At 51.0% G+C, this 27,687-nt stretch overlaps 11 protein-coding genes across 11 annotated transcripts in view; 3 read left to right on the top strand and 8 right to left on the bottom strand.

Moving 5' to 3' along the window:
* Positions 1-609: 609 nt before the first annotated feature.
* Positions 610-2,899, bottom strand: BDR25DRAFT_300478 (alcohol oxidase). The gene is made up of 7 exons (XM_033689383.1): positions 2,626-2,899; positions 2,434-2,570; positions 2,257-2,386; positions 2,142-2,209; positions 2,001-2,090; positions 1,620-1,953; positions 610-1,567 (listed from the first exon to the last, which is right to left on the bottom strand). The coding sequence occupies exons 1-7, from the start codon at positions 2,851-2,853 to the stop codon at positions 683-685; spliced, it is 1,872 nt and encodes a 623-aa protein (XP_033553344.1). The 5' UTR covers positions 2,854-2,899; the 3' UTR covers positions 610-682.
* A 1,138-nt stretch (positions 2,900-4,037) lies between these two features.
* On the top strand, positions 4,038-6,572 carry BDR25DRAFT_339494 (uncharacterized protein; the record flags this gene model as incomplete). The annotated part of the gene is made up of 2 exons (XM_033693395.1): positions 4,038-4,487; positions 4,541-6,572. The coding sequence occupies exons 1-2, from the start codon at positions 4,126-4,128 to the stop codon at positions 6,570-6,572; spliced, it is 2,394 nt and encodes a 797-aa protein (XP_033553343.1). The 5' UTR covers positions 4,038-4,125.
* Positions 6,573-6,902: 330 nt separating this feature from the next.
* Positions 6,903-7,729, bottom strand: BDR25DRAFT_375416 (uncharacterized protein; the record flags this gene model as incomplete). The annotated part of the gene is made up of 2 exons (XM_033697391.1): positions 7,283-7,729; positions 6,903-7,186 (listed from the first exon to the last, which is right to left on the bottom strand). Exons 1-2 carry the CDS (start codon positions 7,689-7,691, stop codon positions 6,903-6,905), a joined length of 693 nt encoding a protein of 230 aa, XP_033553342.1. The 5' UTR covers positions 7,692-7,729.
* Positions 7,730-8,524: 795 nt separating this feature from the next.
* Positions 8,525-10,275, bottom strand: BDR25DRAFT_300477 (protoheme IX farnesyltransferase mitochondrial precursor). The gene has a single exon (XM_033689382.1). It carries the CDS (start codon positions 10,259-10,261, stop codon positions 8,759-8,761), a length of 1,503 nt encoding a protein of 500 aa, XP_033553341.1. The 5' UTR covers positions 10,262-10,275; the 3' UTR covers positions 8,525-8,758.
* Positions 10,276-10,423: 148 nt separating this feature from the next.
* BDR25DRAFT_331288 (26S proteasome regulatory subunit rpn2) lies at positions 10,424-14,602 on the bottom strand. Its single transcript, XM_033692616.1, has 5 exons — positions 14,186-14,602; positions 13,945-14,114; positions 13,254-13,810; positions 10,929-13,202; positions 10,424-10,879 (listed from the first exon to the last, which is right to left on the bottom strand). The coding sequence occupies exons 1-5, from the start codon at positions 14,323-14,325 to the stop codon at positions 10,619-10,621; spliced, it is 3,402 nt and encodes a 1,133-aa protein (XP_033553340.1). The 5' UTR covers positions 14,326-14,602; the 3' UTR covers positions 10,424-10,618.
* Positions 14,603-14,899: 297 nt separating this feature from the next.
* On the bottom strand, positions 14,900-16,429 carry BDR25DRAFT_277676 (mRNA triphosphatase CET1). Its single transcript, XM_033687628.1, has one exon. It carries the CDS (start codon positions 16,409-16,411, stop codon positions 15,167-15,169), a length of 1,245 nt encoding a protein of 414 aa, XP_033553339.1. The 5' UTR covers positions 16,412-16,429; the 3' UTR covers positions 14,900-15,166.
* A 494-nt stretch (positions 16,430-16,923) lies between these two features.
* BDR25DRAFT_210698 (pyruvate kinase) lies at positions 16,924-18,881 on the bottom strand (the record flags this gene model as incomplete). The annotated part of the gene is made up of 8 exons (XM_033684660.1): positions 16,924-17,175; positions 17,229-17,310; positions 17,363-18,196; positions 18,246-18,367; positions 18,426-18,506; positions 18,562-18,608; positions 18,656-18,700; positions 18,761-18,881. 8 exons carry the CDS (start codon positions 18,879-18,881, stop codon positions 16,924-16,926), a joined length of 1,584 nt encoding a protein of 527 aa, XP_033553338.1.
* Positions 18,882-19,752: 871 nt separating this feature from the next.
* Positions 19,753-20,571, top strand: BDR25DRAFT_66474 (DUF1748-domain-containing protein). The gene is made up of 5 exons (XM_033698898.1): positions 19,753-19,860; positions 19,942-19,981; positions 20,031-20,073; positions 20,244-20,419; positions 20,481-20,571. Exons 1-4 carry the CDS (start codon positions 19,855-19,857, stop codon positions 20,383-20,385), a joined length of 231 nt encoding a protein of 76 aa, XP_033553337.1. The 5' UTR covers positions 19,753-19,854; the 3' UTR covers positions 20,386-20,419; positions 20,481-20,571.
* A 125-nt stretch (positions 20,572-20,696) lies between these two features.
* On the bottom strand, positions 20,697-22,135 carry BDR25DRAFT_277668 (PLP-dependent transferase; the record flags this gene model as incomplete). Its single annotated transcript, XM_033687627.1, has 3 exons — positions 20,697-21,547; positions 21,607-21,922; positions 22,103-22,135. 3 exons carry the CDS (start codon positions 22,133-22,135, stop codon positions 20,697-20,699), a joined length of 1,200 nt encoding a protein of 399 aa, XP_033553336.1.
* Positions 22,136-22,389: 254 nt separating this feature from the next.
* BDR25DRAFT_252534 (uncharacterized protein) lies at positions 22,390-26,453 on the top strand. The gene is made up of 3 exons (XM_033686185.1): positions 22,390-23,297; positions 23,348-25,854; positions 25,912-26,453. The coding sequence occupies exons 1-3, from the start codon at positions 22,736-22,738 to the stop codon at positions 26,146-26,148; spliced, it is 3,306 nt and encodes a 1,101-aa protein (XP_033553335.1). The 5' UTR covers positions 22,390-22,735; the 3' UTR covers positions 26,149-26,453.
* Positions 26,454-26,843: 390 nt separating this feature from the next.
* BDR25DRAFT_321942 (Di-copper centre-containing protein) overlaps positions 26,844-27,687 on the bottom strand; it is a gene marked incomplete at both ends in the record, with an annotated part of 3,762 nt that continues 2,918 nt past the window's right edge. Inside the window, 2 exons of the mRNA XM_033692002.1 lie at positions 26,844-26,888; positions 27,143-27,444. Of these exons, the coding sequence (XP_033553334.1) occupies positions 26,844-26,888; positions 27,143-27,444 (347 nt within the window). The remainder of the gene's footprint in view (positions 26,889-27,142; positions 27,445-27,687) is intronic.

Below are 27,687 nucleotides of genomic sequence, written 5' to 3'. Positions count from 1 at the left end.
TACTAGCGCTAGAGTTGCTCAAAGACCTCCTCACCTACACACAACCCACTTCTTGGAGTTGTGAAGTCCACAATTGAATTTTAAAGTGTTCCGAGTTTCATCCAGTGCCAGTTATATTAATACGTAGTGCAAAATAGCAGGAAGATCTACCAACCAGTATCTTCTAATCTAGGCGTCCAGGATTCAGGGTACGTGGTGAATATTGATATTAGATACGTACCGCGGGACAACCTCTGCTCTCTAGTTGGTGGGCTTTACGTGGGCTTTCTGAGGAGTCCTACTTCTCTCAGAGTCGTAGGCTGAGCTTTGAATGCATATTTGGTAGGGTTTGAGCGCTTAAGTTAGTCCTGTAGGCGGTGAAGTTCCTTGCTTTCAAACCTCCAGGGCCTCAATTACGCTCTCGACGCGGAATGTGGATTCGGCTTCGAGGAATGTATGGTGATATCAATACGAGAGAGTGTGTTTGGTTGGTAGTGCTGTTGTTCTAGGTCGGCCAAGCTGTCAGGCAAAATAGACTTGAGTAAAGGAGGTCTTTCAGTAGCTGACCGCCTCCAAGTCACATCACGTACTCAAAGAGGGAATCCTGACACCACTGGACAGAACGCCAATGGGAATTGTAGACCTTAAATTTATCTCCGCTAGCTGGATCCGGGTAGTGGGTAGGGAGGAGCGGAATCTCTGCCTAATGCCCGTTCACCTCATCTGACGTCTTCCCTTTAATGATATCCGCTGCCTTCTCCGCAACAGCATAGATGAGGGAAATAATGTTTCCTTGCACATTTGTAGGGAAGATACTAGCATCCACAACCCGAACATTACTCGTTCCGTAGACCTTACAATCGCTATCTACAACACCTCCTTTCTCCTTCGGTAGCATTGCACAGGTACCAATTGGGTGATATTCAGTCACTGTATTACTAGAAGCAACTTCTTTCGCCTCTTCCAAAGTCGTGGGAATCGCTGGTATCCATGGAGGCAGGATTAGACCGCCCTTCTCATCCCGCTTCATCTTGGAGTGCAGGGGCTCGTACTGAGTGAGAGAAATAGCGTGCAGGATACCACGGGCAGCCAGATCAAGGTCAAGAGGATGCGAGTAGTATGCAGGATCAATGACTGGGTGTTTCTTAGGGTCGGGTGATTCAATGTGTACGCTACCGCGAGAAAGAGACCGCGTGCTGCACACCCCTAATGTAATCCAATTTCCAGGTGCATCGTGCATGAAGAGCTTTGCAGCAGAATCCGAGTTACGAATATCTGCGCCGACTGAAAGCAAGACTACTTGTGCAATGGCTTCTTTGGGGTCAAGAATTTGACGTCCGAGTAGTGGTGCACGCCCGGCCGGGTCCGCATCGGGATTGGCTTTCTGGAAATCTGATATGAGGGTGTTAATGTGCTTTTCTGGGTCCGCGAGGTTCGGGTCGGCAAGTGACAGGGACACGAATCCGGTAGTTGTTGGAGCATTCGCAAATGGGCCAGCTTTGTGAGTAATGTATGCCTCCATGGCTTGCTGTGCGATCTCGGGATTGCGAAGGAGGACTTCTGCTGTGGGGTATTCGTCCTTGACTGCCTGAAAGATTGTAAGTATAGAAATATAGCCATTGTAAGGGGATATCACTTGCCAGGGAGATGCCTGTGGCAGAATGTTCATTAAGATTCTCGCCAACATTGGGATTGTCAACTACAATCTCAATGCCGACATTCTGAAGACGACTGGCAGAACCGATGCCAGAGAGTTCCAGGATCTGGGGAGAACAGATGACTCCACCACACACAATGACTTCCTTGTTTGCCTTAACTGTGTGCTCAGCGCCACTTGCAAAGAATTTCACTCCCGTTGCTATGGCGTTGCCAGAACCACCCTTCTCAAACTCAATTTTAGCGACCAGTGCTTCGGTCAGTACGGAGAGATTTCGTCGGCCGGCATTGGGTTCATAGTAATCTCTCGCAGAGTAACTAAGAAAATTTAGCGAATATGAAATAATCTGCCCTGGGAAACTAGCCTTCTCTGCATCGTCTTAGGATTAACAGTGGTGAGTTGATTAAACCCCCCGATAGCGGAACCACTACGTGGATCTTTTGGAGCCGGATACCTGTGAGAATTAGAGGCCGAAGAAATGAACTAATCCAAAGCTAAATCATACCCTGCATTGATGCATGTCTCTGGCCATGCTTCTTGGGCCCATTGGAAGTCGGCCTCGCAGAATGAAATCTGAAAACATGAGTTTTGGACATTTACTGATAGCTTACGGCACACACCTGAATCGGACCGCTCGTTCCCCGAAGAAGCGGGTCGACATATCTATCGTTAATCTTGGAGGACAGAATCTTAGATGGTGGATTATACGTCTCGAATTTGCGGTAGTACGGAGCCATATCATTGAAACCCCTTGAACATGTGAGTACCTCTGCGCCTGCTAAAGGACCAACACCCACCATCCCTTGTTCCCTAGCTCGGCCCAATTGTCGAGATCCTGTCTAGAGGCCATCGAGAACATGTTGTAGTTGATGGCCGATGATCCTCCAAGGACCTTCCCTCGAGCCCATCCATGAACACGATTCGCAGTCCCTTTCTGCACAAGACATCAGCATATAGAATCAGACTAGAGATGATTGGTGGTTACTTGCTTGAGGCACTGTCTTGAAACACCAGTCATACTCCGGCTTCTCCCATGTTTGAATGTAAAGAGCGGGAGCGTCAATCAAGGGATCATTCAATCGATTTTCTCCAGCTTCCAAAACGCCAACAGTGATATTCGGGTCTTCACTGAGGCGAGCTGCGAGCACGAGACCTGCTGTCCCGCCTCCGCAAATAACGTAGTCGTAAGATTTCTGGACGAAGTCTTCTGCAGACATAGTGAAGTAATGGAGGTCAAATGTGAGACTGTGATGGATGAGAAACTGATGTATTGAGTTTATAATTCAGATTAGAGCGACCTAGAACCTTTATATGCTTATTTGCTGATCCCACTTGGTCACACGAAGGTAGGATCAGGGCGAACTAGGGCGTCTATCCAAATACTTGGGCACGCATGCTGATCCAATAGGTTTGCCTCACCTAGCCACAAAGTGCGAGTAAATGTCAGCTTCTCCAAGGTTTGGGTGGAACCTAAGTCCTCGATTGCATGCAGGTTATCTCGATCCGGGATAGAATTACTGCAGGCTCGCCAGACTATCCTCTTTTGAGTGCAAAGACACGGGACGCCTTCCGATCAGTGTAAATATGAGTAAACTGCATAAGCTCTCTAAGCTGAAGCTGAAAGCCTGTTGTTGTGGGAAATTAAGCAATGTGCAGGAATGGAGGTGTCAGTTTTACGCTTACATCCCACTATATATACAGTTCTGACTAAAGTCTGACATTTGAGATTGGCAGGCCCGGCAGTTGCCGCTCCGAAATGGAGACTAATTAGAGCTCCTCTTTTTGCTGACCTTGGCTCAACCAGGAGATGGTGTGAAAGGTAAGGAGCCTTACGAAACGCATCGGCGATTCTTCTCCACGTGTAAGCCGTGGGGTTCAGTTGTAAAATGCTTTAACTTTGGCCACCAGTGAGCCCTGTTTGGTTTTCGGCGAGATGCTGGCTAGTAAAGCTTCCGGACTCTCAATCTGGGGGCCTTTTTAGTCAACTACCCGAATGCCAATCACCCTGACTTCACTTAGCTATGTGAATGGGCTCCGAGAATTTTCAGAGGAGACTGTTCGCTGATATATAGAAATGGTACCGAGAATGTTGCTGAATTAAGACGTGTGGAATAATGGCGGTCCGTTTTCAAGCTTGGGACTCAAGCTTGGGAATCTGGCGGGGGATCCAGACAAGGAGGTGGAGCTAAAGGTGCGATGAGCGGAGCTTTGAATGATAGAGATGCGGGCAACTGTGGTGCGACTGCTCATTGTCTTGGGAGGATTCACGGACGTGAAACAGGAGCCTGAGGGTGTAGAAACCAAGGTGATGCGGACAGCACGTGAGCACGTGAAAGTCTTGGCAACCGCGCTTGCCGCCTAATCACTCTCCCTCACGAGCCTCCATGCAACCTCGCGACGGCGAACAGGTGCCTCCAAGCTGGAGCACCATGTCCCAGTCTCATCCGAACATTCCATAGTTGAGCCGATTCTCACCACCACACAACCTCATGTGGATCCTCGAGCACGAAAGCCTCTTTGGAGGGAGGCGAGTCTGGCTGCGACCAGGCACGCAGCTCCTCTACGGTCGGACAAACCCAGGCAAAACCGGTGCAGGCGAAGGGAAAGCCTGCTTCATCGACAGCAAACGAGTGTCGCGGAAACATATGATGCTCAAGGTTTCGGAGGTCTCGCCAAGAGATGGTACGAACTTGCATTCGAGGACTCAGGTTGAGATCACCGACCTGAGTGGCAATTCGGGGACCTTTGTGGATGGCACTAAATTGACGAATAAGGAGGGGGAACAGCGCAGCATGTTTCTCTCGGGGACGGAGCATGTTATCAAATTGGGATTCACATATCCTCCATTTACGTATGTGGTTGCCGGTTATTTTCCTCACGAACACTAGCTAACCACAAGGAAAGAATTAAATGGTTTCAAGTGGTCATCACGTATGCCTCGAAGGAAGCTAAGGAAACTAAGGCTCTCCTGCATGCCCTCGATATCAAGACCTCATCCGACTTCGTCTACGGTAGGACCACCCACGTCGTGTCCACCAAACGAAACCTTCCAAAAGTACTACAAGCTCTCGTGACAGGTACTCCTATTGTGACGAGCAAGTTTCTCGACGCTATAATACAAGTCGCTGCTCCCCAGAATGAGGATCCAGAGAAGTATCTGCCTTCAAAGCTTGAGGAGGACTTTGATAGGTGCTGGCCGAATGAAAAGAAATTTATTCCCCCAGTAAGTGCAGAACCGATTGAGCGGTCAGATGAGATGTTGGAGCCAGACCTGGGCAGGGCCGAAGTCTTCCATGGGCTTTCCTTCGTCTTCCTTGATGAAGGTCAGTACAACAGCTTACATGAGCCCATTGCAGGAGGCGGAGGGAAGGCACTTCTGTTTCATGTGCGTCCAGGTGAGACTACTGTGGACGAGTACGTCGAGTTTGTGAAGAACACTGCTGGTCAAAAGAGGCGGGCTAAATCAAATGATCGCCTGCCCGTTGTCACAGTCCGGCTTTCAAATTGGCCAGAAGGGATGGATGAGTGGGCTATGAACTTTGTGACTGGTGTCGACCAAGCACTGAATCAGCGCTCCATCCTCCAGAATGAATTTCTTGATGCTATCATCACGAAGGACACCTCTTCCCTCCAGAAACCGCCATCCAAGCTAGAAGTAGCTTCCAGCATGCCAGCAACCACAGCGCCCGAATCCTCAATGCGCGACCGAACTCCAGTCGCCCGAACTAGAGCACCATCCCAAGTCCTCGAAACCACTCCAGTCCCCGAAGAACTTCCCAAGACCATCCCTCGCAAACGCCCCATCCGTCGAGCTATAACACAAAGCCGATTCACCGGCTTTGACGACTACGAACCTCCTATCAAATCTCGAAAGATGAACAACGCTCCCAAGGAAGGCATTCAGGAACTCAATCCTGTTCAAGATTCCTTCCAAGACACCCAATCTCGCTCCATTCCTATCGGTCGGAAGTGCCCATCTCCCGTTCGCGAAACCATCGAAGAAAACGACCAACTCCACACACTTTTCCCTACTGCTGCGGCTATAAGAAAGCGACGGCTTGCTACACGCGGGCCCTCGGTACCCCTAGAGCCAGAGGCGACGCTTACCGACCCCCGTCGACCAAAGATGCTTGACAACGTCCACAAATTAAAGAACGTCACCAAGGTTATCGACGTGCGTGAGCAAGCACGACAGCGTATCCAAGAAGAAGAAGAACGGCAGCGCGCCGACGAAGAAAGCCTCCGCGAAATGCTTGATGGTGTTGATATCTCTGAAATCCGTAATCTCGTGCAAATCGAGGAAATGGACGTGTTGCCTCGCTCACGTGGCGGCCGACGGTCACACCAACAACTTCAACAAAACAAGGTACGAAGTGACCGCTGGAATGAGGAGTGGAACGGACGCAAGAACTTCAAGAAGTTCCGTCAACGTGGCGCGGCGAGGGGACCTGAGATGCAGAAGGTTATCGTGCCGTTTGAAGAGGTGCCACAGAAGAAAGGCGGGGTCTTAGGGGATGCGTTTTTCCTTGAGGAAGAGCAGAAGACAAGGTCTAAGGAGGATGAGAGGAGGCTTGCTCGTAGGATTGGGCGACCCCGTGACGATAGCTCGGAGCCGGAACCAGGGTTTACGAGGAGGAAGAGGAAACAGCAGCAGCAGCAGCAGCAGCAGCAGCAGCCGCAGCAATCGGACGTTATTCATATTTCAGATAGTGGGTTGGATGATGAAGAGGCGCTGGAGGAGACACCGGGGAGTGGGAGAACACAGCGTGTTCAAGAGACGCAGATTGAAGAGACGCAGACGCAGACGCGGAAAGGAGCAAGGAAGAGAGGCCCAGCGGTTGTAGCCGCGGGTCCGAGTAAGAGAAGTAAGGTCACCAAGAGGGATGAAGATAGCGATGAGGAGGAAACTGGGTTCCGGTTCAGGAGGAGGAGATAAACTACAATGCCGAAGGCTCAATTCGCAATCCCACCTATTGCATTCTAGTAGGTAGAGATATTGAAAATGGTATAGGTCGATACGCAAGCTAGGTGGTTAAAAACTTGAAAGAGGATTTCTGAACCTGTTTTCTTGGGGTTCTTTACGTGCTCAGAACTTAATACCAGTCTCCTTCACTGTCTTCTTAACACTCTAGAGTGTTCGAATGATAGGTTCTCAAAGCACAAACACAACATAACAAGGTCAAGTACTTTACTCAGCCAAATCTCTAAATCAGATTCAACCCCTCACCCCCTTCTCCCTTCATCTCCCCTTCCCCTATCCCCCACTCTACCCAGACCAAACCTTCGGCCCGGGGCAAGTGTAACTCTTCGGCACGGGATAATAAATATTAAGCATAATCCCCGGATCCGACGCCTTATACGCGCCAGGGAAGCTGACCAGCGGGCTTGGACTCCCACTGCCACCATCCGTAACCGTAATTTGGGCACATGAAATATAGAATTGAGCCCCACCAGCAGAGCCTGCAGAGTGCAAGCCGATGTGTTCGATACGGAAAAGGTAGTCGCCTGACGGGAGGGATTTGGGGATTGTGACGGTGGCTTGTTTGGCGCCTGGGATAGGGGGTTAGTGCTATTACCCGGTTTGTTCTGAGTGGAAACGAGGAGGCAACGGGGTCGATCTACAAAAGAAAAAAAAAAGATCCATACCTTGACTCGCCCAACTCATCCCCGCACTTGTAATAGTGGCCCCCTGTTCGAAAATCTTAAACCACACTTCCCCACTACCGTCCCACGTCGCCGCCGTCTTGCCACTTGGCACCTTTGCCATATAAAACATTAGTGGGCCTGGGTGACTGATACTACTTTGAGCTGTGAACCCCAGAGTATCTCCCGCTTTCACCGTCATGGTCTGGGAGGCTGTTCCGGGTGCGAGCTCGTAGCATCGGATTTGAGTGGATGTGACGTCGGTGACAGGCCCATTGGATTGGTAGTTTGTGGTTTTGCGCACGTATTGCCAGGAGGAGGTTGTGGCGCCATTGGCGATGAGGGCCGGGAAGGTGTAGTGCGCGGAGGTGGTGGCGGAGAGGAGGGCAAGGCTGGGGAGGAGGAATTTCATCGTGGGCGGTGTATGTGGTGGTTGGCCTGGTCTTCGATCTGTGGTGGAGAGGGAAGCTGGGTTTGGATTCAGAGGTTGGTCCTAGAGAGAGACAGAGAAACAGAAAAATGAAGAAGCGTAGGATAGCGTTATATACTTGGCCACGACATAGCATTCGTCTATCAGCCACTCCAGTCATCTACCTACTCCCCACAATGTCAGGAAAATTTTAATATGCACCCCATACTGCGATATGTGTGGTACGCCGCGATTTCTGCACGTAGTCAAGCCCACACCTGGCGAAATGAAGCCGGCGGGTAAAAGGCACGCGGATGCCGAGTATTGCGGCAAGAGAATTAAACAAATATTTGATGGTGTTTATATGAAGAGACTCTGTTTCGTCCCTGGCGACCGGGTGTTTATCCGTGTGTAGGTGCCAGTAGCTGAAACGCGTGATCTGGGGTTTAGATTGGGTGGACTGGGCATCGCTGAATCCGGACGATACATGTTATTTGAGTCTCGCGATGGGAAGAGACTTGAAACTTACCTCAAAGAAATGTACCTCGTATTGGATGGATGGAGACGGTGTTTGCCCAGAATCTTCAGGTTCTCCTGGCGGATTTCAGCTTTGCGTCAGATGGTTCTTCTCAGATATTCAATCTCAACCTTGTGACCCAGATGCATATTAAACAAGCCCAGCAACTAGCAAGCGCGTTGCCCATTGCACCCTAGTACCAAAAATACATCAGCTCCAGCGACTAATTGATGCGCCATGCAACCACCATAATACTATCCCGTTTGAAGGAGCACAGGAATGAAGTAGAATCATTGCGATTGGAATGACCAGAGCCTAGGCGACTAGAAATGGTAGATTTGTTTCGATCACGCTTGAGTATGATTGTCTAGATTCGTGTTGATGACATATACTACATGTATGTATTGAGACAGGTGCCTGCAAAGCTCTGATCAGCCACGATCCGGAAACCAGGAAACTTTGCAGGAAGCCGCCGCCCGTTCCTTAAAGCCAAGTATGAAGCCAAGACAGATATAGTCCACTTACTATGGGGGAACAAGGTGCCTCGAAGAGGTTATGATACGCCTCTCTCGCCAACTAGTGCATCAGGCGTCTCCTTTTCTGAACCCAACTCCTCTTCGACGTCATAGTACAGATCGTCTTCCTCTGGGTATCCCACAATGCTTCTCCAAACTCTTTCCATCAGCCCCTTCTTCTGTGCCATGGCGAGTACCATGACGATGGGTAGATGCCACACGCTAGCCCAGAAAAGCCCTCTTGCCGTCCCTTTATGACCCTTTTCTCGCCAAAACTCGTACGCTTTCCACGCCATCCACCCATTCGCCGCACTGCTTGTGGCCACGAAACCCCAATCTGTGACACCGAAAAAAGACAAACCAAAACAAACCGGAAACATGAGGAGCGCATATCGTAATGCTACGCGCCCATTCTGCGCTGTATTCACCCAACACAGCATGCGATAACCGGCATGCTTGTACTCATCCCGAATCGCCCAGCTCAATGAATTAAAGTGTGGAAACTGCCATGCGAAGAGCAGCGCTGCACATAACCAGCCCCCTGCAGAGCTCTCTCCAAACAACAATTCTTGCCATGTCCCTTCGTGCGCACATTGTCCCGCCGCCGCTGTCCAGCCCATCAGCGGTGGTATGCCACCAACTATTGCTCCAACCCAGGTATTTATGACAGACATGCGCTTCATGGGGGTATATATGCCGGCGTAGAGAAGTATATTCGCGGCACCGAGGAAGGCAGTGGTTGGATTGACGCCATAGAAGAGAGCGCCAGTACCAGCCACCCCACAACCAATGGCAAAAATCAAAGCTCCTTTCGGGCTAATGAGTTTTCGCACGAGGGGCCGGTTACGAGTTCGGCTCATTTTAGCATCGTGGGTGGGCTCGAGGAGCATGTTGAAGGCGTTCGCGGAAGACGAACATAGTGCGGTACCTGTTGTGAGGAATAGCAATGTGAGGGTAGATAGTGATGGTGTAGCTGTTGCTGCTGGAGCCAGCAGTCCTGGGACAGGGTATAACGAGTACGCGGCAGTTGCTGTGAGAACCACGAGGAAACTCAGTCGAGGCTTTGCCAGGGACAGGTACGTTGCCAGCAGTCGCCGAATAGACTGGGTGGGCAGATTGGATGACAGCGTTGTTAACTTGGAGGACGCATCTGGAGGAATTGGGAAGTCTGTCTCTGCACTTCCCGCAGCTTGCTCTTGTGTCTTCTTCTTCTTCCGGCGATGGGGAAGGATTTCATCAGATGTGGCATCAGCTGATGCTCCCGCTTTGGCACTCGCGACTGAGCTCTGCAATTCGCGCTTCGACCGCGCCAATGAATTTCCTAATGACTCCTTAAGCGTTGGATTTGCCCAGAAGTAGTCCTTGCTGAACGAATTCCGGCTCTTTCCCACAGCTACCGCACCATGCCTTGCAGATGGGACCGTGGTGAAGGAATGTCTCGGGGGTGGAGAGGTGCGCGAGAGTCTCCTCCAACATCGCAGACAGAGGGTATTCGTATCCTGAATCGAAATCGCTCGTGGTATCGGCGGTCGAAGGGTCATTGCGGGATTGAAGTCGAGCTCGAACTTTTTGCAACATCCGCGAGATCATTTGATGAACCAGCCTCTGCCAAGCTTCGGCATCACCCGGTCCGACTAGTTCCCGTCACTCCAAATCCGTCAGTACACACACAAACACACACACGCCTAGTGCCATGATATATTCTAGCATACGAGTATATGTATAAATGTGCAGTAAGCCGCATCGGTTATTATACATTGCTGAAGCAAAGTCTAGGCGAGCTGGTTGACGCTCCTCTTGCCTCCCTACGCCTGAATCAATGCTAGTCTGCGTTCCCCGCCTGCATAAAGGCCAAACTAATGGTACATAGAATTCCCTCATTGCCATTGATTAACCCCTCAATCATCGTCTCCCTCGCCTCCGTCCGAGAGATACTCAAATTCGCCAGGTAGCTCTGCTTCATCCTCCCCTTCATCCACTACATTGCCGCTCACTGGAGCAGCAGACGCAGGCGCAGTCACTCCCTCAGGAGCTTGGTCTCCTGATGGGCCTGCTGCACTAGGTGTTGGAGCTGGTGCTGCTTTCTTGACTTTGAGTTCAAGCAGCTTCTTCGGCTCCGAGGGCTCGGTGTCTGTGAGGAGGATAACACCACCAGTTGGCTGAATGATGTTAGTTTTGTCATGCGGGCTTTGCCACCAGGTTACTGACCTTCTTGACTGGAACATATCGCTCCTCAGGGAAGCTTATATACTTAACCTGAGCTGGCAGCACGCGCGACATGTTTTCCAAATCGTAGCCAACCTTCTCCTTTTCCGCCTTCTTCTTGGATATGTCACTTGAAGGCGTGCTCTCCTCACCCTCCGCCTTCTCGTCTTTCTTTGGCTCTTCATCGAGATCCATTTTGTCCTCGTCTGCTGCGGATATTTTTGGTGTTGTTGGAGTCTGATCAACATCCATGCTCTCACGCCTTCGTTGGCGGGCCTTGACCAGCTTTCGGCGCTTGTCTTGCGCAGTCGTTGATAGAACTGCAGTTTTGACTTTCTCTGGTGCCTCCTCGGTCTTCACCTCTTGCTCAGGCGGATAATCGAACATGCTTGGTTTGGTATTGCTGTGGAACTTGAATGATGGAATCTCAAGATCCTGATCGACACCAATGATTGCTGTTGGCGTGAAGCTGAGAGACAAAAAGTGTGTTAGTGGGAACCAGTACCAATATTGGGTGAAGACAGCCATGCCAACGATAGCGGTCATGTTGAGATTTCCCGTCTGTGTCTGAAGGCCAATGGTACAGTTGCGGCCGCCGGCGTCGATGATACCAAGAGCGAGAGCACAACCAAACTTAGCCATGGCGTCTTCGTGGCGGTCTGCCACGATCTTCGCCAAGGTCTTCCTGATTGTGGCGACTTTGGGGTTCATAGCCTCATTTTGCTGGACCATGATCATAGCTAGCGAAATTAGAGCACCCTGTCGGACAAAGTCGGTCGAGTCCTTCATCATGGGCTCCAGCAGGTCGATGGCCTCATCAAGACCAGTACCTGCGCAGGCAATACCGAGGGCCATAGTAGCGCCATATCGGACATGCGGGTTATAGGACTCTGCGAGGAGCTCGACCATACGAGGAACGCTGCCGGGTTTCCGGAAGAGGATGAAGCCCAAGCTCATGACGGCCACCCTTCGGACATCATCGCTAACATCGCTAACAGCAACGTGAAGGACCCTTCGCACGGCCTTGTTGCTTCCTGTACCGCAGTACGCCAATGCAATCGTCATGATGCCTCCATAGCGAAGGGTAGGGTCCGGGTCGTCTAGAAGGCCGTTGATAAGCTCGTCAGCAGCCTCTTGTCGAGCATACATGATGAGAGCCATGCCCATGGCGAGCCCACGGACGATCTTCTCGTGTTGCGTATCGTGGGCATACTGGATCATATCCTCCAAAGCCTTGATATTGCCGGTGCCGAGCATCACGAGTCCCATTGAGAGTCCCACAGCCTCACCATTGATGGCAGAGTCGGTGTACAATACTTGCTTGAAGGCTTCAAAGATATCCTCCGACCCCGTTGCCATGCCAGCAACGCCCAGGCCGAGGGCACCGCCGTGTTGGATTACTTCCTCTGTGGCATCCTTGAACTGCTTGACTAAAAATTCCAAGACATGAGTTCCATGGTTGGTGTAAATCATTCCCAAGGCAAAGAGAGAGCCACCCTGTTCATAGTGGGAGTTAGATGTGAGACCCTCCTTAGGAAGGTAGGGTTCCAGAAGTTTCTGGCCTTGGGTGATGTTGCCACGATGGATGACACCAAGAGCTGCTGTGGCAGTAAACTTTGACCAGTTCACTGCTTTTCCTAGCCACTCTAAATTCTCTCTGAAGAAGGTGTCATTCGTAGTACCAGCGTTCATGAAGGCATTCGCAAACGTAACACCGGTATGGAAGATCGAGTTTCTTGCTTCCAGACTGTCCTTGACCTTGTTCAAGATGTTTTTGTCCGCGTGATTATTCCTGTACAAGAATTCGAGGTTCAATTCAATGGTCTTGGTCCCTCGAAGGACATCGCGAACTGAACTGTAGACTTTCAGTTCTTCTTCCGTTGGAGACTTCTGTTTGGTGCGGGAGACAACGGTTGATATTGTAGGGGCATCGTTGCTTGAGTCCATGTTGGAAAGCAGGCCATCGGACTCTCCTGCATCTTCACCCCGCGGCTTGTGTGACGCATCCCCATTAGCAGCCGGCTTGTCCTCAGCCTTCCCATCTGTATCTGGCAATTCCTCTATAATCTTTGCCAAAAACTCCTGAGTACCGTTCTCGTAAAGGTCGAAGGAGATCTGGTACGCAATTGCCAGGGATTTTCCGTCGCCTCGTTGGACGAGTTGGCGGATAAGAGTCGAGGCCAAAGAATGTTGGTTGAGATAGACGACGCATTTCGCGATGGAGAAATAATCCGGATTAGGGATATCGTTCAGCAGGTCCAGGATAAGTTTCAGGATCTATCTCAGGATTAGCATTTGTTTCTACCCGGCAAGTGGGTAGAAGCTCACCTCATTTCTCAAACCTCTCTCCTGCACAACATTCATGCAGATATCGAGCACGTACTCCATCAGCTCCTCACTCTTCGGAGATGAGCTGCTGGCAGGCTTCTTGCCTTGTTTCTTCTCATCCTGACTTGCTCGGAGGAAAGACTCTCGGAGAACATCGAGATTTCGCGCCTCGATTGCAATTCCGACGACCTGCTTGTACGCGCCTACTTCGTAGCAGCTTTCGAAAATGCGCCGTATCGTGGCCTGGAGATTCTTCTGCACACTCCTTTGCAGTACTAACGGGGTAGGGTGCGCTCCGGCGACGCCTGCGTTGCCCCCGCCGGGGAGTGTAGGATCGAATGTTGATGAATCTTGTCGGGACAGAAGAGACTTTGAGGGAAGGGTGGATTGCGAGAAGGGTGTTGTTGGCGAGGTCATGCTTGCCGATGTGCTGGCTCCACCGGCCGTATTCGCCGTGAAGGACGTGATCAATTGTGGAGGCGCTTGGTTTGTCGTGGCCACCGGGGTATGGGGGTGGTGCATCGCGGAGAGAGCGATATACGTGTCTAGACATTTTGCTGAGAGAAATCAGGGTTAGCTCCACTGTACAGAAGGATAACGACAGGACTACAGCGGGCCACCCCAGGCTGCTTCCAGTTTTATGATGGATGCTCATTGCGTGCTTGTGCGTGGCTCGGGGTTCATATCTTACCGAGAATCGTCTCTTCAAACTCTCCGGAGTGATGGATATCGAAGAGCTTGCCTGCTCCGAGCGCAAATACCATGCTCTCATTGTATTCCTGTAGTTGATAGTACACCTTCGCCGCGACAAGAGCCGCAAGCTCTCGTTCTGGAAACGATTCATCTTCGTACAGCGCCTCACTATGACGAGCACACGGGTTAGCGACACAAGCTCCGGGGCTGCAGAGTCTGGTGATACGAAGGCGCCTTACATTTGACTGACCGATCCAGCGACCTCCGGCCATAGGAGATCGATCTCCTCGTTCAACCGGTGCAAGGCGAAGGAGCGCAGGGCGGGATCAGGTTCTGCAAGAAAGCCGACGACGCCGGCAGCAGAGGTGAGGCCGACCATCGTAGAACGGACTCGCGCAGCTGCAAGCTAGTTCGATGCCGCAGGAGCTAGATCCGAGATGGTGGAAGAGGAAAGGGAAGAGATGGCGGAAGGAGATGGGAGTGCGTGGCGCCGGGAAGGCTAGATGCTGTCGGAACGGAATTTCGGGCGGAATGTGGTGCAAGACGGTCCGTACGACTTGCGCAGTGAAGGAGAGTCAAGAAGAAGACACTAAGAGGGTGATGGAGATGGCAGAGAGCCGTGGGTGGTTCGCGGATGTTGAGCTGCGATGTTCAGGGCAGCCAGACAACACGCGCGAAGCTTCGCTCATCGTCAGTCACCGAACGCCAAGGCCCATGTGCAGCTTGGTCAAAGCGCCAGTTTCGGGATGACATAAAATAGGCACCCTCGTGCCTCGTAATCTAGTGAGTGCCCACTGTGTTTGTGAGAAGAGCTTTTTGAGACTGCATGGTACGCAGTATGTAGCCCATCTCCGCCAACATTCACTCTGCACAACAGGAATGCGCCAATTGCATGCTAGGAATGCAACCAAAAGGGGTATCTTGATTTTGCCCACTGAAAAACATCAAACTCCGTACCAGATGCTAGGACTCAGCTATAATGCCGTTAATGGCCTAGTGTTCCCAACCCCAAGACCGATAAACTCTCCACCGAAGCCATAACCAGAACGCCACGATCTACAATTACACACGTCCAGCAAGGCCAGCCAACGGCATCCTGTTGGCTGTCCTCTTGACCAAATAGAGCCCATTGAACGCGTTTTCCACTTTTGATAATACTGCGACGACGGTAGCTGAAATGATCATCTAAAAAAAGAAGACTGCCCGGGGCTTAGAGCGCACTATGGTAACGCTTTCACACCGGCGGGAGTGACTTCGCGTGACAGGATTCTTAGGTTGTTCATCATCCCCGACACCAGATTCTCGAAATCATTTTCTTCGCCACGTTTGACTTTTTCCGCCGCATTAATGAGCACTTTTGAGTCAAGTTCGAGTTCCAACTCGTGATTCTTGCCTTGGGCTTGGCTGACTTGGGTAAGGTCGATTTGGTATGCATTGAGCCACGAGTACGATACGCGATCTTTTCGCCGTTCGAGGCTTTCAGCATTCCGTCCATGCTCGGTCGCGGGGCTGAGACCTTCAACGGGACCAGGGAAATTTATTTCCAGGTTGATGCCGATCCGGTAATCCCACTCGGTCTGCGGAGAGCTGATCTCGAGGTTGGCTATCCGTAGTTTAATGACTTTGGCAAGGACTCCCTCCGTCCTCGCATCTCGAGTAACTCTGATTCTCTGCCGGGCATTTGACTGGGCTATCATTTCTTTGGTGTGGTGAGGGAGTAAGCTAAAGCCATCTTGATCAAGTTGATAGAACATGTCCACTTCCCTCGTGTGCTTGTAGTTAATTTCCGCTCGCAGAGCGTTAGGATGTTTCGAAAGCTGGACCTGATTATTCAGAAACTTGTTCATCTTCTGATGCTGTTCAAGCGACATGGTGCTCTCGAACTTCATCTGCTCCAAAACGTCTTTCCGTATGATGCACTCTGTATCGTGCATGCCCCGAAGGCGCCCTCCGCCATGCCTTTCCTGAATTTGACCCCATCGCGCTTCTATCTCGACCTGTGTTGCGGGGGATTCGGCAATCGCATTTCGGACAAGTGCATTTTCCACCACATTGTCCCAAAGAAAGTCGCAGACCTTGCGCGAGATTTCGTCATACATTCGCGGATCATTGGTGATCGGGCGCTCGTAGCCTTGCAGCTCGCGCGAGGTTTGGGGTTGTGTGCCATTTCGTTGCACGGCCGGGGGAGGCTGTGGTCGAGATTGCTGCAGCGGTTGAAGAGATTGAGGAGGTTGAGGGGGCTGTAAAGGTTGGTCATCCATAACCTCATCTTCTCGGACAGCCCAGATGGGTTTGGGATCGTGTCGTTTGCGTTTGTGTGTCATTGGTTTGCTGGTGGACAATGGTGGTGTTGGGAGCTTCGCGGCAGACGTGGAGGGGCTGGGCGCGGGTATAAAAGGCGGATTCGAAGGTGATACGCGTGGCGCCTCCGGCGCTGGGTTTATGAGTAGCGCGTTGATATTCATGTTGGCGGTGTGATGATGATTAGCTTATGCTGTCGCAACGTGAAGGTGAAAGAGACAACGGGTGAATGTTGTTCCGCGTTTGATGACTAAAGCCCTCTGTTTCCGGCAATCTCACTTAAAGACTATCGCAACACACAGCCTAGCTCAAAAGTCTGTATTTGGCCGCCTTACATTGCACCTGGTCGCATACACACGGGCCGATAAACACCACTAACAGTCACTAAATTCCAACCGAATGTCAAGATAAGAAAGGAGAGAAATGAAGCAGGCCAGGGGAGCAAAAGAGTTCGAGGCAACACGAGCACTCCAAAAAGAGCTCTCGAAGTTAGTTGGCCTTTGCATTGATCTCATGTTCATCAGTCTTGTCTGTGGCTACTCAGTACATGTGCGTCTGGCCTCCCTTAATTTTGCTCCCTTTACGCCGACGAACTACTATCCTATCGTACTGTATCCTGGCAATCGCCTTTCACGGCCTGCCGTACGTAGCATTGCATTAGTGGAGATTCTCACATTCAAGCTTCCTGGTCCAGCCCCAGATCTTCGGTAGCAGGGACGATGCGCAGCGTGTTGGTGTGACCCATTCCACCTCTCCATCCTTGAACGCAGACGACGGCGTCGCCCTTGTTGAGGACACCAAGCTTGACGGCGTTCATGATACCCCATTTCAGACGACGATCAACGTCCTCCTGCCACGGAGCCTTGCTAAAGTCGGGCTTCTCTTCGGGGAAGTAGAATGGGTAGACTCCACGGTACAGGTGAGAGTACTGTCCAATGTTAACTAATCTATATGGCAACAATGGTCTATAAGCGAACTCACCCGGGCCGCCATTGCATTACGAGTAACCATGATAATAGGGCAGACGGGTCGATACTTGGAGACTAGGCGGGCAGTAGTTCCGCTGTAAGTTATCAGTATCTCGACGTTCTAAGTTGTGAAACAGAAAAACCTACCTAGTAGTTAAAACCAGGATAGCGCCAGCGTTCTGTTCTAAACTAGCGCTAACGGCTGCCATGGCGCAGGTCTCGGTCGTGGGGACGGGGACTGGAGCCAGTTTCCTGAGCTCGTCGAATGCGCTAACGTACGGGATAGCAACTTCAGCCAACAAGCACGTCTCGTGCATCATAGTCACAGCTTCAACGGGGTAGTTGCCCTTAGCCGTCTCACCAGACAACATGACGCAGTCCGCGCCGTCCAAGACAGCGTTACCAACATCGCTGACTTCAGCACGGGTAGGACGGGGATTGTAGGTCATGGATTCCAACATCTGAGTAGCGCAAATCGCGGGCTTGCCTGCAATGTTGCACTTCGTGATCATCATCTTCTGGGCGATGAAGACCTGGCTTGGGGGAATTTCGATTCCAAGATCACCTCGAGCAACCATGACACCGTCCGTCTCCTTGAGAATCTCGTCAAAGTTGTTCACACCCTGCTGGTTTTCAATCTTGGCAATGATTTGGATATCCTTTCCGTCTTCTCCGAGGACTTCTCGGATGGCAGTAATATCGCTTCCGCGGCGGATGAAAGAAGCAAAGATCATGTCGACTCCGTTCTTAACACCGAACCGGAGATCAGCCTTATCCTTCTCGGAGAGTGGGGGAAGATCCACGTCAGTCTTAGGGAGGTTGACACCCTTCTTGGAGGATATCTTGCCGTTGTTGACGCACTTGCACTTCAGAGTCTTTTCATCCACAACCTCGAGCACCTCGAAGGAAAGGACACCATCGTCGACGTAGATGGTGCGGCCGGCTTCGATCACCTTGGTGATGTTCTTGTAGTCGACATACCTATATCCATGTAAGTCGCATGAACGCCTTTGTCCTCAAAGAGCCTCACATATTATGGTTGTCGCTCTTCGTGGCGTACGCCTCATCGGTAGTGATGTTGAGGACGTCCCCAGCGCTAATTGGGATATCCGCATCGCCGACGGTGTTGCCCGTCCGGATTTCTGGACCTTTCTAGACGCAAATGCCCGTCAACTTAAAATGATACGGTAGAAGCAGCGATAGCACGTACGGTATCGAGAGCAATTGCAAGGGGCCTGCCTGGCATCTCCTTCTCGGCTTTGCGGGCATTGTCAATGACGGATTGGTGGTACTAGTATCAGGTGTCAGCGGCGGTATTCAATGACTCGTAGGCCCGAAGGTCTCACCTCGTACGTGCCGTGAGAGAAATTCATGCGAACGACGTTGAGACCGACTATCATGTGTAAGCCTCGAGTGCCACCGTCTGGGCGGGTTTCCTACCTTTGCGGAGCATATTAATCTTCTCGGCGGAGTTCGTCTTGGGACCTGTATTCTCAACTTAGCCAGCCGTTCAGCTCCACTCTGCCCTCGAAGCCCTCGGCTCACCAATTGTGCAGATGATGGAGGTCCGGCGATACTCTTTGGCGGGGTGGTATTCGGTGTTCAGCTGCGAGAGCCATTCAATGCGCGTGCGGCCGGCATTTAGGTGGTCGAGGGCGTTGGCCATGGCTGCGACGGTGTGTGTTGTGTTGCGGTTTGTGAGAGGAGCGTGGAGCGGCAATGGAGAGGAAAGTTGTCGAGGGACTTTATTGTTGGCGGGCTGTTGAGGTGCCAGCGAAAGTCAGCAAGCTGCAGGCACGGGCAGCGGGCAGCGGGCTAATTTTCTTTTGAACTTACAACTCCGGCCTGTCGAACGTTGAGTTGTCGAGGCGTGGTCGGGAAGCGAACAGTACGCAACTCCCAAATTAGCTGGGCGTGATATTTGTGAGACGAGGCTATGGGTTGCGAGACTGACGCAAGACAGGGAAATACTGTGAGTGAACAGCCTGAAGCAGCTGCTGGTAGATACAGGCAGCTCTTATAGACTGTTGGCCGGGGCAGATGAACGTCGCAGAAGCAATGAGAGTTTGACGTCCTTGTGCATGCTCTTCAGCATAACACCCCACCATTCTCCGTCACTGTGCCAAGCCATCCCGCGATAAGCCCAGCGCGGCCACCCCTCCGCAGTTTTTTGCATTCCAATTGAAAATTTGATCCTCTACGGCCGGGATGCAACCCTCCGCACCGCAGTTTCTTTCTTCTGAGCCCCCGTCAGTCTGGCCTGTGATGGACTTTGCACGCCGCGGCCCTGGGGGCAGGTGAGATGTACTGGCTTGGACGGAGGATGAGGGCTTGATCATGAGGGAGGATGGCAGGCTGTCAGGAGACGCATGGAGATTTATACCAGTCCCCGAGGATCGACTTCTTCCTGCTGCACCCGACATCCGCATCGCCATAGGGCTGATGAACCCCGAGGGTGTCTTTTCACATGTCGCATTCGCGTGACTAAGCCGCCGTCCCAGCCACTCACGACTTCACCGCTCAAGCGACACTGACCTTTGATCCAAAGAACAAGCACCCTCAGACATAGCGTACTCCTGACCGCCTGCCCTGACAATTCGCTTTTCCAACAGCTCTGTCAAACTACACTTCTTCCCAGTATGGTTGTACGTAATTCGCTTCGCTCGCCTCGTGAGCCGCATGACAGGTACCACGAGTCGCAAATCCAAACCGCTCACCTCTTGCAGCTCGGCCGGGTCGCCCACTACGCCTTTGATGCGGTGCTATGTGAGTTCTCACTCTCTCAGCCTCATATACACCCCTTTAACATGTACAGTATCTGCCTTCCTCGCCGGAGTACGACGCTCCACTGGCCTAACGTAGGTTCCCCCACGCGCGAATATCTCTCCACATCGTAAATGCCTCTCGCGGTCGCCCCGGCCGTGGAGCAGGTTCATTCCTACTCAACCCCCATCGCTCCTCGACACTCCCTCGCATCATCAACAATTCGCGCTAACATTCCCCCGCTCCCCGCTCGGGGACCGGACAGCCCCAGCGTAAAATCAGAGACTCTCACAGAAACCCCCGGACTTAAGAAATGGATCGACAACTACCTCTGGGTCGGCGAATGGACTATGGACCAGAGCGTCGCTGTCTTCTCCTCGTCATCATACTTTGAGCGGAAGCGTTGAATAATGAACGCGGTGAACAGGAATAAGGGATAAGGTCGGCTTTGGATACTTCCTGCGACGGCTTCAGGATTGTTGAGATGACATGGAATGTACAGAGGTGGAATGAATGGAGCGGAAGAGCATGGGTTTAAGTGGCTTCGTAGCCGCGTTTCTCGACTCAGTCTCCAGGCAGGCGTTGGGGCAATAATTCTCGGTCCAGTACTCTGAATGCATGACTATTCTCAAGTACTTCAAATCTCGACCCAGTCAACTGCACGTTTCTTGCTCAATAACCCGACTTTCCAGTCCCCGCACGTGTCATTATCCCTGTTCTATTCTGCAAGCTTTACCCCATCGAATTCCTTCCTCAAAAACTGTGTCACCTTCTTCATCCCCTCTTCCACAACTTCAGTGTTATTCACAAACCCAATCCTTACATACCCCTTAAACTCTTTCCCAAAGCACTCACTTCCTGGCACAAACAGCACTCCCGTCTTCTCAATCAACCGTTTGCAAAAATCCACCGAATCCACCGGCTTCCCCTCAATATGGAACTTGACAAACGCAGTCGTGCCTGCCAGGGGCTTCACCCACTCACATGTCTCATCATTCTTATCCACGAATTTCTCCAGCACCGCAAGATTCGCTTTAGCAAGCTGAATGTTGCGAGATAGAAGGCTGTGAATGGTGTTTTGATGCAAGGCGTACGCGGCGACTTGTTCGTCAAGCTGACTGACGGATATCGTGGTATAGTGCCGCGCTTCTACAATCTTTTCAATGATCGAGGAGGAGCGTGATGCTATCCAACCTACACGGATACCGGCTAGTGCGTATGCTTTCGACATGGACCCTGTGACTATGGTGTTCTTGTAACCCATCGACAAAAGGGATGGTGGGAATTCGGGATCTACTGGACTGATGCTGTGGAAGATTGGGCGGTAGACTTCATCGGAGAGAATTGAGATTTCGTGCTCGGAGGCTACGGCGATGATTTCCTGGAGGAGCGACTTTTTAAGAACAGCGCCGGTAGGGTTGTTGGGATTGTTTATGATGATGAGTTTGGTGTTGGGTTGGATAAGGGATTTGAGGTCGGGGATGGAGGGCGTCCAAGCATTTTCGGGTTTCGCATTCCAGAGTGATACTGAGGCCCCAAGTTGTTTGGGGACTTCGTAGAGGGATTGGTCTGCCTGATGATTAGTACTTTGAACAGATGTTGAAGTAGGATACTGATGTAGCATGTACAAGTAGGATAGTGGCATATCACATGATCCCCCCGTCCCACTAGTGCATACGCACAGAGGAAATTCGCCTGAATAGCTCCCGGGGTACTAAGAATATTCTCTAGCGGAAGAGGCGTCGACCTTGCAGAGTAAAGTCGGGCAAGATTCGATCGAAGGTCCTCAGAGCCACGGATTGCACCATAGGTTAAGGCTTTGGAGGTTTGGAAGATTTGCCTGTCCTTGTCCTCAGAGAGCTCACGCAGTTGATCGATTGAAATAGAAGCGCAGCATGTTTCGGCTATGTTGTGGGTGCATTTTGTTTCGTGTTCGTCCATCCACTAGAACGAGTTAGAAGTGAAGTGTCGATGCTTGAAGGGGGTTGAGGCTAAGATTAACAGAGCAGAGAACGTAAAAGCAAAGATAGAACACAGGATAGAGAGAGATCCGAAATACCAAACAGTATTATCAAAATCTCAAGGTGGAAAATTGGTGTGCAAACGACGGGCGAAAGGACCTACTGATTCAACAGAGAATGTTTCAATCTGAACCATTTTGAAACCTTGGAGGTTGATACCAAAAGAGGAAGAAATCTATTTCAGATATTTCAAAGTAAAGTGCGGCATGCGGATATTTGACCAGAAAGAGTGGAAGATATAGAGGTCATGTCAAGTGATAGGGCGCTGTGGGTGGGCGTGAGGCATGTCAAAAACTAGTGTGTACTTAGGGCCAGCCACAAAACCACCGCCACATCTTTCCGCACTTCAACATTCCATCGCCGAACAGCTGCTTGACGATGTCTTGAGCACGAATTTTGGATTAGATGATGATTGCGACAAAACTTAATGACCATTCGCTCACCTTCCGAATAGGGATTAGACACCTCGGCTCGTCGGTCACAGCCCCAGCGGCTCTTGGCAAGGCGGCATCATTCATCCTCCACCAGCCCCCGCAAGTCAACATGCTTTTTGTCCAATACAGATACATGTCCTGATCTGTCTACACTCACTCAACACTATTTCATTATCGCGCCTCCTTTACGAGCTTCTAGAGCTCATCTACACCCCCTTCCACATCCCCATCAACTTCAGTTACCAGGCAACTGCTCCTTGCCACGGAGCTCTGAGAGCTTCGTCGCTTGACGAGGCACCGATATGCGCCGCACACGATGGACTGCCTCACTCCTGGCATCGCTGGCGCTCACACGGCCATCTGGAGCTCAAAAGACCTTCGGCAATTACACCGTCGCCGAACCTCAAGTTTCTCTGTTCTCCATCTACGGTGACCGCGGCGACGACTGTCCGCCTTGTTTCAACTGCAACCTCGAGGACTTCGCGTGCCAGCAGTTCGCCAACTGTAGCAAAGCTAATGGGAAATGCATTTGCCCCCCCGGTTATGGTGGGGAGGACTGTTCAGAACCACTCTGTGGCGCCCTGCCAGATGGACGAGACCGAGCACCAAGAGGAGGGGAGGCATCGTGCCAGTGTAAGGAGGGTTGGGAAGGCATCAACTGCAATGTGTGCCAGACCAATGATGCCTGTAATGCTATGATGCCTGAGGGCGAGGGTGGTGTCTGTTTTAGAGAGGGACAGCTGGTCAAGGAGAATTTCCAGATGTGTGACATTACGAACCGGAAGATCCTAGACCAGCTAAAGGATCAGAAACCCCAGGCAACCTTTTCCTGCAATAAGGAGACAGAGAAGTGTAATTTCCAGTGTACGTGTCTCACCTATCCAATCCCAACATCAGTGGCTGATCAGTACTAGTTTGGGTTGATCAAAAGGAATCATTCTACTGCGCCCTCGATACCTGCTCCTCGAACTTTATTGCCGAGCCCGACCGCAACGTCACCAAGTACCGATGTGACAATATCAAGTGTAAATGCATTCCCAACCGAATGCTCTGCGGAGAGGATGGCTCAGTCGACATTGGGGACTTTCTCGAACAGATGATCAAGGGTCCGGCCGAGTTTAGGTCCGTCTCAACAGTGAGCGGAAAAGATAGTGGCAGTGTTTTCGATGAGCCTGAGATGAACAACCTCATCTCCAGCATCTTTGGAGACGAAAGCATCTTCTTAAAATGCAACGCTGGAGAATGTCTGTATCAGACCGAAGTTCCGGGTTACGAAAGACCCATCAAGAAGATCAACACTCCATTGATTGCAGGCGTCATTGCTGGGTGTGCTCTGTTCGTTGTTGCCTTCGTCCTGATCGTCTGGTATCTTGCTCGAAGGGCAGAGAGGAAAAAATGGGGCGCCATTCACCTCTCCGATGACGAGGAGGACGAAAATGCAAAGCTGTTGGCGGACCACAAACCCGCAGCGTTGTCGTTTTCGAATGTTTCTTACCAGCTCAATGGCAAGCAGATCCTTTCGGGGATCACCGGTGCTGTGCACCCGGGTGAGTTGCTTGCCATTATGGGAGCCTCAGGGGCTGGTAAGACTACGTTCCTCGACATTCTTGCTCGAAAGAACAAGGCTGGCCTTACCGGAGGAGACTTCTATCTAAACGGAGAGAAGGTCCGCGACGATGAGTTCAGGAATGTTATTGGATTCGTGGACCAGGACGACACCATGCTACCCACCCTTACTGTTCACGAGACTATTCTCGACTCCGCCTTGCTAAGACTTCCGAAAGAAATGAGCCGTGCATCAAAAGAGCAAAAGGTAGAAGACGTTGAGCGACAACTCGGAATCTACCACATCCGCCATCAGACCATTGGCTCGGAGGAGAGTGGTCGCGGGATTTCTGGAGGAGAGAAACGCCGCGTAGGTATTGCCTGTGAGCTTGTCACATCTCCTAGTATTCTTTTTCTTGATGAACCCACCAGTGGGTTGGATGCATTCAACGCCTTCAACGTCGTCGAATGTCTTGTCAATCTCGTCAAAAACTACAACAGGACGGTCGTCTTTACCATTCACCAGCCGCGATCCAATATTGTAGCACTTTTCGATCAGCTCATCCTTCTGGCAAAGGGGAGGACAGTCTATTCTGGTGCGTTTGAAAGCTGTCAGGCATACTTTGACAACATTGGATACACCTGTCCTCCAGGCTTCAACATTGCGGACTATCTCGTCGATCTTACCATGCACGCGAGCACCACCCGTCAGCGTATTGACGAGGATAGTTCGATGTTCGACCGAGATCCATTGCGGACGAGCGCAAGCAGTGCGATTGCGGTCAAGTCGATCCCCAGCGTTTCTAACATGAGCACGAACCAGGGAGTTACAGGCAGCCCTGGCACTTCTTCCAGTCTTCGTCCTAAGAACAAGCGGAGAACATCCATCCGACAGCAACAAGAGCGCGAACTTTTTACAAGGAAGAAGAGCTCAGCTCCTGCAGATGGTACGGTGACCCCAAAAACTGACGATGAATTCTCCCCACATGATCGCCGAGATGGCAGTAATGCTCAGTGGCTAAAACTTTCCCGTCAACAAGGTCTACCACCTCCCCAGATCATGGATGATCCGGATGAACTGCCTCCCCCCGCGGATGGTGGGACTGGAACGAATCTGGACACTCTTGTCTCCGCCTATGCTACCTCAGAAGTTGCAGGTGCTCTCCACGAAGACATCGACAAAGCTATTACAAGCGCGAACGAAGCTAACGGTACTCCAAACGGTGGTGAAGCGAATGGATTCGTAGCAGCAGGGAAGTTGAAAGGCTTCAGGAAGGTCGGATGGATTGGCCAGTTCATAATTCTGTCCAAGCGAACCTGGCGGAACTTGTACCGAAACCCCATGCTTATGCTCACACACTACGCCATCGCGATTGTCCTCGCCGTTTTCCTAGGCTTCCTTTTCTATGGTCTCACAGACGACATCAAGGGTTTCCAAAACCGCCTCGGTCTATTTTTCTTCGTCCTCGCCCTCTTTGGATTCAGTACCTTGACCATTCTCACAGTCTTTGCACCTGAGCGTCTTCTGTTCACCAGAGAACGTGCGAAGGGGTACTACTCGCCGATCTCGTATTTCGCGGCCAAGGTTATCTTCGACATCGTTCCCCTTCGCCTTATTCCTCCAATCATTCTCGGCGTCATTGTCTATCCTATGACCGGCCTCGTCCCAGCCTGGCACGAGTTCTTGAAGTTTATTCTTTTCTTGGTCTTGTTCAATCTGGCCGCCGCCGCCATTTTCTTGTTCATCGGCATCGTGTTTAGGAATAATGGAGTGGCAAATCTAATTGGTGTCCTTGTGATGCTGTTCAGCTTGCTATTCTCGGGCTTCTTTTTGAATAAGGAAAGCATCCCGGCAGCCGCTAAGTGGCTTCAGTCGGTGAGTTTTCACAAACTTCCTCAATCATGAAGGTGTATTTGCTGACAATTTCTCCAGCTCTCCATCTTCCACTACGCCTTCGAAGGCCTCATCGTCAACGAAGTTCACTACCTCAGCCTCGTAGACCACAAGTACGGCCTCGACATCGAAGTCCCCGGCTCCGCCATCCTCAGTTCCTTCGGCTTCAACGTCTTAGCGCTATGGAGAGATTGCATTGGTCTCGCCGCCTTCGGTGGCGCTTTTGTCATCTTGGCGTATCTCGCTATGCATCTACTCTTAGTGGAGAAGCGATAATAGAGGAGGAGGAAAGGTCAGTATTTGCCCGTCTCGACAACCAAATGCCGGTACGGGTTATATAGATATCGACTTTGCTCGAGGGCACACAATCTAAGACTTGACTTCTTGGATGCATCCCCGTTCCAAATCTTTTCCTTTGCCTGTTTTTGTACTAGCCGTGCTGTTTCTTGCCAAGGCTTCTCGATTTCCTCTTTGGGTGAACACTCAGGCGCATATATATGTATTATTGCATAGATGGGCATCGGCGCTCCTTTATAGTCTTTAGACCTCTGTGGGTAGTTGTAGTAAATATACATATTAGCATAATTGTCTTGTTTAGCTATGATTGGAAATGGATGTGGCGGAGGTGCGTGGGTGTGGTCCACGGGTTTTGCGGCTTTGCAGACTCAAAGTGCATAGAAGAATAGCAGCCAAAAATTGGGGTTTTTGTTGGACTAAGAGATGAGAGAAAGGATTTTGGGGCACTTGAGACGTGAATTCCCCAGGTGGACGCATGAATACGATGGATGGTCAGCGGTGGTTATAATAGCTGCAGGTATAGCTTTGGAACTAGGTGAGAATTATCATGTGACGAATGCTTTAGCAGTGCATTCAAGCAAATAATTTACATCACACCACCATATATTGTGAGTCTCGACTTGTATGTTACCACAGATAATTACATTCCCTGGGCCCTCTCTCGAAGCCTAGCATCACGTCACGCAGATCAAACACTTGTTAACATTCCACGATATGCGCTAGTTTGAAATAGTACAGTAGTTAACTAAGCTAGGTCTTCTGGAGATCGTCTTACTGGTATGTAAAATAGTAGCTGCTCGAAAGAATATACCAGGCGAAGGAAAACAACGTTCCAGGAGAGAGTAGAATATATTAAAGGTATAAAGAGAGTATTGGAGATTTCTATACAGTCATGCTAAACCGCTCGAACAATCAGATAATGCAGCACTGGGGTATTCTCGGGTCCAGAAGCTGAACCTGCAGGTGAATAAACTTTGCATAGATGGATGTGGCAAAAAGGCCCATTGGTCGTGCTCATAAGATCTTTCATCGTAGTAGAGGGACCTAACCCAAATCCCAAATCCATGGGGTTGTCAAGGGTGATATTTTGGGACGGAGGTACATTTAGGAAGGTTCCTGTGCCGAAGATCCCTTCTGTCCCGGTTCGCGTCGTCCTATTGAACAGTTCCCAACTCCACCATACTCGGCCAATCATTCCGTGGTGGAGGTAGAACGGTGGATCACCGGGGGAGACAAACAGATCACGGCCAAGATCGCCACCTATAGTGTAGTGACCTGGTACTAGAGTTAGCGGGATTTTTAAAACAGATGTGGAAGAGGAGGGGATAGAGACTAGGTGCTACGGTGCAGCGAAGAAGGAACTGAAGCCGAAGGTGCAGAGTTAAATAGGAATACTGTCCGTACGTAAGTACAGCTGTGTCCGTACACGCGTACGGCTGAATTAGGTTGCCTGAAACGTTAGCTATCTGGCCTGTGCGTTAGGGGCTATGTGTACTTAAGAGCCCTCTTTCTTTGTAC

Source organism: Lindgomyces ingoldianus (genome assembly GCF_010093535.1).
Source record: "Lindgomyces ingoldianus strain ATCC 200398 unplaced genomic scaffold BDR25scaffold_3, whole genome shotgun sequence".
NCBI classification, from domain to species: domain Eukaryota; kingdom Fungi; phylum Ascomycota; class Dothideomycetes; order Pleosporales; family Lindgomycetaceae; genus Lindgomyces; species Lindgomyces ingoldianus.
This window is presented reverse-complemented; position numbering and strand designations above follow the sequence as displayed.